A 12,365-nucleotide genomic window follows, 5' to 3' on the forward strand; every position below is an offset into this window, starting at 1 on the left:
TTATGTGCCCTTATCCTCCTTTGCCCATCGCTTAACTTTTCTGTTCGACAAACCAATTTTCATTCCACAGTCATTCTGTCCACCTTCTCTGCCAGTATAGTTGTATCTTTTTGTGCCTGATTCAAGGTGGAATTAATTATCCCAGTTGTCAATTTGTCGCTTTAAATTAGTTCTGATATCCATCCCCTGCTCCACTTGATTCTTGTCACCACTCTCATTCACATCGCTTCCATTCCTACTAGGACAAAAAAAAGGTCGTAATATCCTTCTTTTTCTTTCCAGTCTTTTTATTTTTCCTCTTCTGAGTGTTATTCTTACTCTTATTGACAACTCTTAGATTTTTCACATAGGAATCACTGTGGTCACATTTCTTTACATTTGCGTGGCTGGTTTGAACAGCCTTATTGTTTTGCTCATGAATATCATTATGGGATTCATCAGTTCCATTCTCGGCCACATCAGCTTGCTCTTGTGTGTCTTTTGTAGTAATTCTCACTTTGTCCTCGTTATGCCTGCCATATAAATACTGTTCTCGTTGATCTGTTGCTCTTAACATGTTTCTTAAACATTTTCTTGACCCTTTATTTGTCGCCTTGGGCAAGCCTTTGATGTTCTCCGATTTGTGGGTGTTCAATACATCCCACACTGTCTTTCTATGTATGCTTGCTTTCTTGGGACGAGGCTCACTGTCGCTCTTAACACTTTCCTCACCCTCGACAACTTCAATAATATTCACAGGGATTTCCAAAGGACCACTCAACGCAAAAACACACGCAGGCAGACCTACAACTGCCTTATTGTCTCATGGGGTCCGAGGTTTCAAGAAATCCCCATATTCCATAAGTGTACTGGTGTTTAATCTCACCCCACGAACAATGATGTCATAGAGTATGACTGAAGCACTAGGTTAAGGACGGCGAGAGAGCATTTACCAAGCTCGGAGAAATTGTGATGGAAAGTATCATCACCTAGAAATGGCAATGATGAAAGATCCTCCACCCTGGTGGATTCATGTACTGAGTCACCCCCTAATGCCAGCCTCTACTTCTTCAGTCCCAGAGAATCAAACATATTCTGGGAGGCGCTGAGTCGAGTTGGTGGCAAATCAATAGCTTGGATTTCCTCTTCCAGACCAATACATGCTTCCATCAATGCCAAATGTGCCTGTCTCTCAACATCACTGAGCACAGGTCCTGAGATGTCTATGCACTCAATTCCTTTGTTCGCTGCTACCACCATTGTTGTATCAGAAATGAATTGCACTTCCGGGCTATATATCTTAGGTTGAGCCTAATGAAAGAAAACAGTGAGCCTGATACACTGGTTCCCCTTTTTCTCTTCTAACCTTAGAATTTGTACGACTTCCTCATCCAAGGGAGTTAGCGGCATATTTCTCAAATTACATCTCTTTGACTTTCCACGCATTCTGAGTAGAAATAAGCTGGACAGTTTTTGTAAATATTTACAATTATCACTTCTCACACCCAACACGCCATTTACTTGCAGGAAACTTATATTGCTTTGCGCTCCCAAGTGCTTTTAAAGTCTTCAACCTTCCCGGTATCGGTGTGCTCCCAGGGTGTTGTTAGAAATAGAAAAGGGACACTTAGTAGTTCTGCAGCACTCGTCTGCTACAGATGACAGAGTCCAGTTGAAATGGCTCCACAGGAAGACCGGCACACTCTGACAAAATCTCCACAATGCGTAACTGCATTTGTCTAATTCCCCAAGGAGTATTTTTTTCTCTTCATTAAAACAATCATACACACAACCAGGTTGTTTCTAATAATGATCAATACCAAAGCATTAACGATCAATATCTTACAGACCCATCTATGGTAAAGGGCATTGTTAGGCAGAAACCTGTGCAGTTCCCTCTGGGACCACCGCAAAAGATTTAAGACTATAGATGTTTGGCAGTAAACCCACTTGGTAGCAGTCTGTACCACACAGATTCACTTGGTAGCTGTGGCTGAGCAGTCAGACTTACCTCATGAAGAGTTAGGCAGTATACAGAGTATTCACAATAGGTCAAAAGAACATAGTAGAACAAGTAAACACTGACCAGGGCTTGGTGTAAAAGAGATATAATTATTTATTTAAAAGCACATCTAGAAAAACACACAGGCACTAATAGTAAGCAATTCAAAAACACGGTCACTAAAAGATATACACTCCCTTAGAAGAATATTAGACAAGTCTTAAGTAAAGCCCCACTTATTTTCAGACAGCGGTGAGCGCTTAACGTAGATGGCACTCTAATAATTCGTTTTAAAAGGGAGAGAAAAGCAGAGAATAAATTGAAACAGATCCCAACACATTTTCACAAGCACAACAAGAGAGGAAGGCAAAGTAACACTGTGAGTTTAGAGTCAGTAGGCCGGATCCACTTTAAGAGGATCATAACGAAATGTGTCCAAGGTCACACGGTTGCAGTGCACAAAAGTCTTGTGACGGTTCAAAAAGGAATTGGACCAAAGAAAGGGACCAGTTAGAAGGTCAAGGCTGCCAGCCCAGTCCAGAAGGTTAAGGGGTTATTATTACCTTGTAGCAATCTTTAGAAAGGGAGGCCTGGCGGACACGGTACCTTAAAGTGGCGAGAATACTCCAGCGGGGGCAGTTGTTCCTGGCAGCGGATGCAAGTCGGTGCTTCATCCGGGGGAAGAGAGGATCTCGTCGGGGAGGAAGACAGGAGTCTGTTGCACTGCCAGGGAAGAAACCAGCCGCAGAGTTCTCTGTTAAAAGGAACGGTCCTTTAGTTCGCGGTCCAGTGGTAAGTGGCTATCCAGTTGCCGGGGTGCTTGGCACGGGCAATTCGACCACAAGCCGGTCTGGTGTGCGAAGAGAAGAAGGTAAACTGGTTGTGCCCACCAGTCAGGGGAAGAAGCCTCTCCAGCCGGGAGATCTTCTCTGTCATCGGGAAGTGGTGAGTCGGTTCCGCAGGGCTCCACCGGTGGTGTCGTCGTGGTAGGTCGGCTCAGCTTCTCCCTCGTCGGATTCTCAGGTCCTGTGGCGACTTCTGAAGTTCCAGTCCCCAAAGCCCTGCTTTTATGCAGCACACCCCCATTCACTCAGCCTAGCTGTCAATCAAACATGCTAAATGGTGAGCCGGCTGGCTCACCACTTGGACCAATCACACAAGAGTGCGACTTGAGTTACCAAGGTAACTCAGTGCAGGGTGCCTAAACCCCCTTCCACACCCCCTGTGGTACCCAGACAGAGTGGCACCACTTTTGGAGGCTTCTGTGGAGAAGCCCGCCAAAAAGTGGAACAAAGGGCTCGACTTGGGTTGGAGTCACAGAAGAGAACACAAACGCCATTTTAGAATATCGAGTCCTGGCAAAAAATACCAACCGGCGAATTAATATTAAATAAATAAACCGCCGGTATGTTCGAGGCTATGAGAATTAAATCATTAAAGTTGGTAGCCTCGAACAATGGGAAAATCCCATAGGAATATATTCGCGGTGGAATATAAAAAGTAGTATCCACTGCCACCAGCCAAAACTCGATCAGGGGGGACGGAGACGTGCCCCCTCGACTAACAGACCTCAGGGCAATCGAATTGCCCCGACCAGTATGTACACAATATGATGGTTTGTACTGGTTTCTGTAAATAATTTGGGACTAGTAAAGCCAATGGTGACTTTACATGCCCTGGGAGACAGTAGTCAGTCCCAGGGTATGGAGTCTATGGTGGGGTGTCACTATGACACCCCTGTGTTACTGCACGGAGGGTGCTGTGTAACACACATAGAAAAAAACACATGAGACCCTATGGAGTAAAGGACCCCATAGTCCATAAAACACATTAGCAGTCAAAGGAACACCATAAATCATGTCCAAGAGTGGGAGAAAAAGAGTCTCACTCTTGGCAGGAGAAAAAAACAAACTCCAGAAATCCAGCAAAGCTGCTGGAGGACTCACTAGGTTAGGAAATTCAGCCTAAAGAGAGAATTCTCCCTAACAGCCATATATTGATTCTGTGCAAACCTGAGGCTTTTTGTGTTTCCGCATTCAGCCCACTTTGCCCCAACGTTCCATACACATCACTATTCCCTTAGGAAGGTTAAACATTATTGTTGAACACCATGTGTTTAATAATAATAATAATTTGGCACTTGTATAGTGCTACAAACCCTCAGGTATCTGAGCGCTGCTTATTATTGACCTCGGAAGGATGAAAGGCTGAGTTTGGCCCCGCCGGGATTCGAACCTGCATTAGCAGGCTCTGCACGGATGTCAAAGCGAGCGCTCTACTCACTGTGCCACTTGACCTGCATAGAAATGTTTAGAAATGTTCCCCCAAGACGCCCGAGAAAGGCAGCACAGGGCATGTCATGGTGTCCAGAATTCGGGCAAGATGCAGACTAGAGGTCTGAAGTTGAAATTTCTTGTTTCATTGGCTGATCAAGTTGAAGAACGGGATTACCCTCATTTATGTCCAACTCGCGCAAGAAACCGCAGGCCAAACAAGGAACCTATTGGGATTTACCATGACTACCATCATGCCAAATATCCCAAATTATCCATCAATTGATAATCAAATAATCGCAAATACTTTCATCTCATCCAACTTCCTGTAATCCACTCTTCGATCAATGTATCTAAAACAGTACCCAGAAACTCCAGCCACCACAAAATGCAATAGCCAGACATCTAATTGGACTGGACAAGAGCACACATATGACCTCAGTTCCACACTCCACCCAAGCCTGTGTGGTGATTCTCTAAAGTGCATTGAAAGACCCAACTCATGGCACAACCCAGTCTGGACTCCATGGCATATGGTCCCATGGCAATTTAGAACATCCCTTAGGAAAGGCATCTTCGTGCTAGCCGCCCTTAAGTGAGGCAAAAAGTAGCACCGGAGAATCAACCCGGCACTGCTGCAAGAGTAATGTCATGAAAGACAATATAAACATTCTAAAATGAAAACCCTGGAAAAAGCAATGTGAGTGGATCTTTGGGTGACTAGGTGAGTGTCCACGGATGCTGTATAAAGGATCCAGCATGGCACCGGGAAACAACAATACATTTTCCAGGCAAGACTTTTTATTTAAATACAAGAAAATAAAAAACTAATTTAATTTACGAACTCAGTTTGCCTATGTACTTTACTCACGCTTTGTTTACTTTACACCAATGTTTTTACTTCACCAGGAAAACTTCGAAACATGCATTGCTATTACCACTATGTGATAATAGTCGTTTAGACTTCGGGAGGAGTCATTATCGCTTGGGATAGTGGCCCTCCTATAACTTATCGCTCGAATGCAAAGCTGCAGGCCATAACTTGGTGGTGGGTCATTATCCCACGGTAGTGACCACTCCCTCATTCTACAAGGCTACATTATAGTACCCTTAGTTTTCAGACAAATGTATTATGTGACTGAATTGGGGTGAAAGGCAAATAATCTTACTGTGAATATTGGAGCATGATTTGCTCTGTTTGAAATTGACACTTTTGCTCCTTACGGGCAAAAGGATACAGCAATAATCCTGAAGTACAATGGTAGTAAACACCTCTTATTGAGGCACTAAGAAGGAAGAGGAATCCAGAGTGAAGCACTATATACAAATATGTCCTCATCAATCCACCTTTGTAGGCCCCCTATCTAAACATGCCAACTGTAATACTTGACCGCTGCCTGTTATTTTCCAGGACATAATAGAGGTACGGTGCATGGGGTGTTTCAGCACTATTAGGACGCAGGCAGAACAAAACTGTTGGCTCATGATGGGAAACTGTGGGTATCGGGTAATAATGTCCCCATACATAATATCGCCGGGAAAAGCCATCTGCGACATTATGTATGGTGACATGCATGGGGACGGGTTGCGGGGATATCCCCTTGTAAAAAAAAAAAAAGAAATCGGGGGTTGCGGGTGTGTCCCCTGCATGTTCAATATAATAATGTCTGCGCAAGAAAACTGCGAGGTTTTTGTCGGGAGACATTTTGGCGAGGACCTTATTCCACGGAGCCAAACTGCATTAGCCCTGTCATGTATGAGTGTTCATGATTAAAGACGTGGAGGGGTACAGTTCAACTTTCCTCTTTTTATTGCAGGTCAGACTACAGTCGCATGTCATCCACCAGCAGTGAGTATTCCGTTCTGTATGATATCTGACTCCAATCTTTAGAATTGTATGTCTGCAATTAACCCCTTAAGTGCCAAGGACGAGTATGCGCGTCCTTTTTGCATAGACTTGCATAATAGCCTGGCGGTTTAAAGTGAATGCATGTTATCAAAGTGCTTCTGCAGCGTGGATTGTTTGGATCCTGCACCACTGAAACTATTTCCTGGGCCAACCGGGGAGCTCAACTCTGTTCTTTGTTTTCTTGCAAAACGGTGGGTTCACACTGAATGTCACACCAGACCCCCCACACCTCTTGCCAGATGCTGTTTTGCGGATTCTCGCCCAGGACATACACTGGCGCATTCTAGCAGCTTGCCAGTGAAGCCATAACTGTTTACCGGACCACATGCTTTAAATATTGCATGCAGTCTCAACTCCTAAGCAGGCAGAGCTTTAAAAATGGGCCTTATCAAAAATACCTCTGGCCTCATTCTAAGTATGGTGGTAAGGGTGAAAGCATATGTAAATGTTAATCCATGGGATGTTCACTGCATTTATTTATTTATTTAAACTTGTAAAATGTGCCACATGCCCAAGGGCCTCAGGGCGCACACAGAACAACAAACACAACACATAGACAGACGCATAAGTCTGGTGTATATAGAGAAGTCCTTCATAGTAAGTGTGTGCTACTTACTCCGAGTAGTAAGTTCTATATACACCACGGGGTAAATATCCCGTGAGATCCCAGCTTATAATTGAGAGCTATTCTAAAAATAGCCTTTCAATATGTACAGTTACCACCATAGACACAATGAGCTCCCTCATGTGTTTACTGTTGCCAGACACCCTACAGAGGAGTGTATCGGCCACTTGTACTCCCTAAAAACTGGCAAACACTCCCACCGAAGAAAAAATGTGAATTAAAAATGCTCCCAACAAAAAATAGGAAACCAACACACAGGGGCTCGTCCCACTACTTTCATGAATAACTACTTGAAAAGAAATGAATTTTTACAAAACATTTCTATTTTTTAGTCAAAACACATTTTTACTCTCTTATAAAATACTCCCATTGGAAATGGGATTTACTTTTTTTACTCCTTAAAATATCCGTTTGCTCCCCACTTTAACAAATACAGAGTACAATTCTCCCACTTTGCAATCTTCTCTGTAGCACTGTTTGCCAGTATACTCCTATGCCGCCCAGCGCCTGCGATGCCTCACCAGCCAGGAGACAGATTGCTTCATAAAACACTAAACAATACAAGCTCTGCCCAGTGACAGAAGTGAACCAAAAAAGCAGTGAAACTGCGACTCCGGCGGGGGACAGAGCAGGAAGGAAGGGAGCCCACGTGCAACACATTCTTCAAGGGTTGCAGGCATGCTGGTTGACAGCCAATTGAGTTTAAACACATTTCAGTTCAGCTGTAAGTGCTATCATGAGGTAAAGTGGAGAAGTGTGACGTCACAGAGAACAATTCGGAATGGTGAAAACGATGTGGAGTTGTTAACAGTACATAATAAAAGAAGCGGAACACCGCTCCCGCGTTCCCGCTCACTTCGACCCCTGGCTCTGGCAGCAGCAGAGCTAGTTTTGTTGTTACCGTTTGGTTTCTGCTCGTTCCCATTTTTGTCCTAAATCCTCCCCTGCAGCAGAACAGAGATGCATGTATGTTAGTGAAGGCTAATCATTGTACCACAAGATGTCCGGGGTGTTGAGTGGACTTGATCCTGGGGCGGGTAGACTTCATTAGGCCGTGCAGAGGGTGCTTCCATGCTTGGGTGGTATCAGAAGGAAAACAGTCTCATTTTACCACAAGTGGCCACTCATCGCTGGTCGCGTGGAGCGGGGGTTCCGGCAGAATTCCATTCCCCTCGAGCTGCCCCGGTTACCAGGAGAGGCCCAGGAATCCATCATGGTCAGACACCGGAAGAGCCATGAGAACGTCCACTCGAAAGGCCAACAGGGGGGGACACCCGGCTCAGTTTCCAGAGAGGGCGGCGGTTCATTTAGCGGCCTCTCAATCTTGTGTGACGGGACGTGTGGAGGGCTATGGCAGCCATGCGATAAATGCGCAGCGACGCGCATGCGCGCTAAATCCTAGGCTGTGAAAAGAGGCCTGTCTGCCCTGGTCACTGGTGTGTGGTGCTCCTATGCGCTCGTTGTGCCAGGCTGTCTTGCACGGCCATCAATCAGCAATGGCCAGTGGCCAGTGGGCCGCTGGCTGGCCCACTTCATGGTGCTTTGCATAACGCAGCTGCGTATCTGTCTGTGCATGGGGGGGGGGGGGGATTGTCCGCAGAGAAGTGACTGGCAGAGTTATGCTGGGCTAGGAGTGCGCGGCCCTCTTCCCAGCTTTTGAGAGCTCCGCTGAATGGCTCCAAGAAGAATGCGTGCCTTTCGTAATTTATCGCACCCTGTCCGGTGTGTTATGTTAATAAGAATGCGTATAGTGCACGTCTGACACTGGAGTGGCTTCGCAGCACTATTGGCTTTTGTGGATGGAAGGGTGCATGGTGGGAACGCGCCCTGTGGACACGCTATTGGGTGTCTTGTGTGAGGGGCCAGAGAGGAGCTATGCTGCTGGTGCTGTCTTCTTGCCACTGCATGTTTTGTGTCCATGTGTAGCGCAAAATAGCACCTTGACAAAAACACGCGACTGCAATCCCACGAACGGGTCGCGTGCAGGCTCAGACTGGCCTATGGGCTAGTACGTGAAATGCAGGTTCAACGCGCTGGTGTGGGGGCCAATTACTTTGCTCAAAGTGGACCAATTTGACGAGTTTCTTGAGTGTGCAGTTAATAGTATTTACCAGTGTTACTAAAAATGTATTCTTTAACAAGCACAATTTCCAACGGCTTTTACCCCAAAAAAACTCTCACTTGCTCGGGTTCTACTCGCATATTGTGTCACTAAAGGTTTGAATCGCCATTTGCGACTGTGGGCCATTTTTTCATTGGTGCCCGAGTTCATTGTATGCCACCGTCCAGCCCTGGTCCTGTGAGTGCCTTGTGCATGTCCAGCGTGTTACCGCCCCACACAGCCTAATAATTGGGACTCGACTTTCCCGCTTTGTTAATGCTGTTAAAAAGCACTGTTATGTACGTTTTAAGTCTCTGTTCTGTCAAAGATGGCTCCCCAAGAAATAAGTAAAAACACCCCCCCCACGTGCTAAAAGTGCAACATGATCCAAGGGTCCCAACTGCCAAGTTTCCCAGTTCCATGCGTGACACCTCAAGCCAGGCCTGTTTTTTGCTTCCAATTGCATGTTGGAAGTTGTAGTTTTGTTTTTCCTATTGCAAGGGGTGTGTGTGTGTTGGGGGGGGCTAGAAGTCCCAGAATGCAGTGCTGAAAAAAACAGGACTGGCTCAAAGATTCCAAATCGAACAGGCAAACCTTCACAGCTATGAATGGTCCACATCCTAAACCACACCACTTAAAACCGCCATAGCACCAGCTAATGGAAGGGGCAAGTTTATTGTAGTGCTTCAGTGGGGGGTTCCTAAAGACCTTTGCTTCTATTTCAAATTGCGCAGCTGTCTCGCGCAGCCTGACCTTGCCGCCATGCTATATAGCGAAGGTCAGGGTCGGTGTGGCAACCACTGCTGTTGGTTCACATCTGTCACTACTAGACGCTAAAACCCATTATCACTCCCAGAAAGCACATCCTGCTCTGAAGACGAGGCTGCCAACACCTTAAAAACATCCTGCCCCTCAAGTGTGGATGGCTTTGCCCCAGAACGGCCCCACATATAGTGTTTGGGCGTGGACTCGTCCGCCACGTAGCATCTTGCAAGCTCAACAACACGCAACCAAACTATAAAGCGCAACTAAACACGCCAAACCAGAACTCGACATAAGCCAAGGAGAAGCCCAGAATCCACTGCCAGCCACAGTTTGTGAAGAGTTTTTTTCAGCCAGCACTGCACAAGAAGAAGATAACTGGACACATAATGGGAGGTCGCAAAACAGGAAACAAACAGAACAGGAAATGCAAGCTAAGGTCACGGGGTCACTTCAAAGAGAGCAACTGTCAAGGCACAAAAGCTCAATTTGGTAAAGTAGCAAAAACAAGTATATCCCCTGTCATTGCTAGGCACTGGCTTCCATTACTGGCGTCCATCTGTTTATTTTTCTGAGTTGCCGGAATTACTTTCAGAGTGTGCGGCCACAACCTACACTGCTGGTGTTACTTCAATGAAACGTATTAGCTGACTCCAGGTGGCTCAAAAGTAATTGGTTTCTGGACATAGAGAAAGTGATTGGATCCAAACTGTACACAGGAACCTGAAGTGGCGTCCCGCAGAGCAGTGAAGACATCTTACCATCTTTTGCATCATCGTCAAATGCCTACACAGAGCTGCCCCCCCTGGATGGCATTGCATGGTATATCCCGGGACGCAGCCTTGCTCAATGGAGGATCACAGACTCTTGCCAGACAAGAGGAGATACAAGGAGGCGATCCAGACTTGTTATACAAGACAGCAGACGTTTGTTCAGTGTCAGGCCCCTTTTGGACGCGCATCTGTCCAGGCAGGTGCTAAACTTGGGTTCTAGCAGAGTTTAGATCAGCAAGAAGAGGCGGCTGAGTTCACAAAAGGTGGCAGATAAATATTCCAACTGACTGACATACTGGGAGAACAAAAATACTGGCAATCTTCCTTTTGGCAGCTCAACTCAATTGGCTGTCAACCAGCTTGAAGGCAATTAACCCCTTGAAACATGTGTTCTAGTTGCTCCCCGCCTTCCTCCCTTGTCCCCCACGGGGTCACAGTTCCACTACTTTTTTTGGTTCACTTTGACCACTGACTACATTCCAAGAATGTTATTAAATGAAAGATCCTGTGTTGGAGAAAGATATGTTCTTTGATTTAGCAATAAACCTGCAGAATGTCATGAATGGTGCTCCCTGCTGCGCATTTGCAATGGAGATGCTGGGCAATTACTTTGCTACTTCTACAGGAAGCTACAATGATACAAAGAGGCAATGACATCATCGAGTCAAGGCAAAATGGCTGCCCGGATTTATGTTGCCAGAATAAAGAAGTTGCACAGAGAGTCTGAATTTGGACATTTCAGAGAGGGAGGGTGTGTGACTCTTTAGAAGGGGCCCCAAGTAGGGCACATGTTTTCGACCCAATGCACCTACAACACGTCCAATTGAAGATTTGGGCAAAGACAGTTTTAAAAGGTATACTTTACCATATTTACATTTTTGAGACAATAATGAATGATTTAATAGGATTGCATGTCTGACAATTTTATTCAATATAAGAAATAATAAAATAACATAACATTATGTTATTATGGTTGTCTAATACCCTTCACACGTTGAAGTTTGGAAGCAGTGCCTGGCATTGCTTTCTAGCAAAGGGAACCAGGATGTTGAGCCATGTCAGACGGAGTCCTTCTTTAGTTTCCATTGACACAGGAAGTCACAGTTCATTTATCATCACAATGGGACTCTGGCAGCATCCTCAGGAGGAAGATCCTGGGCTTTCTAGCTAACAACGTCACCCCCTTTCTCCTGCGTCCTCCTCTTTTATCAGTTGTTGAACTTGTGCAACATTCTGAGAGTCTTGTCAGTCGGCCCCTAGTGAATATTCCTAATGATGTGCTGAGCGAGAAATCTGCCAGCAATTAAACCCTTCGCAGATTCATGTTCAATCTGCACCCAAACCATCATCCTGGGGTGGACGCAGCCTCTTTCCTGAAAATGTCGCTTCAGGCCCACCTGAACATTGCCAGCTCTCAGTCTCGTATCGCCCTAGCACTAATGCCATATTTTCTTCTCAATTCATTTGTGAGGAGAGCATATTGAAATAAACCAAAAACGTACAGGATTTTTTTTTTCATTCAAACTATTTGGACATCTTGCCAAGAGCGCATTTAAAAGTATTTGCATACGCAATCTAATCCCCCTCCTTTCTGGTGTTACCAAAGCAGCCTCGTCAAATTTCCGCCGGTAGGGCAACGGCGCACTGAGCAAAACACGGATCCTTACATGTGAACTCGAGCAGGTGTAAGAATTCTTAATAATAATTCCTGGTGTTTTATTTAGCGCCACACAATGGAGTTAAGCAGTTTCATAGCGCTTGGTTACAGGTGTTACAGTTAGTATTATTACCCGCATTTTTGGTTCTCCGTTTGAATCCTCCAAAGGGTGAAGGCATACATCAGCGGGTGGAGATGCCCCACCAGGCATAGGCCCGTCTGGTCGGACAGGCATGAGGAAGCTGAATGACTCACAACAGGGGCAGGATGGTAGTGCTGGGCAG

At 45.6% G+C, this 12,365-nt stretch overlaps 1 protein-coding gene across 3 annotated transcripts in view; it reads left to right on the forward strand.

Annotated features, from left to right (window-relative positions):
* The window catches only part of FAM124A (family with sequence similarity 124 member A), a 383,431-nt gene that overhangs the window by 180,284 nt on the left and 190,782 nt on the right, over positions 1-12,365 (forward strand). For 2 of the 3 annotated variants that reach the window (XM_069640027.1, XM_069640029.1), the window contains exon 2: positions 6,072-6,103. The exons of the other annotated variant lie outside the window; for it this stretch is intronic. In XM_069640027.1, coding sequence (XP_069496128.1) covers positions 6,072-6,103 — 32 coding nt within the window. The remainder of the gene's footprint in view (positions 1-6,071; positions 6,104-12,365) is intronic. 3 annotated transcript variants of the gene reach the window in all.

The sequence above is a fragment of the Ambystoma mexicanum genome, chromosome 7q, assembly GCF_040938575.1.
Source record: "Ambystoma mexicanum isolate Mex_15411 chromosome 7q, UKY_AmexF1_1, whole genome shotgun sequence".
Lineage (NCBI taxonomy): Eukaryota > Metazoa > Chordata > Amphibia > Caudata > Ambystomatidae > Ambystoma > Ambystoma mexicanum.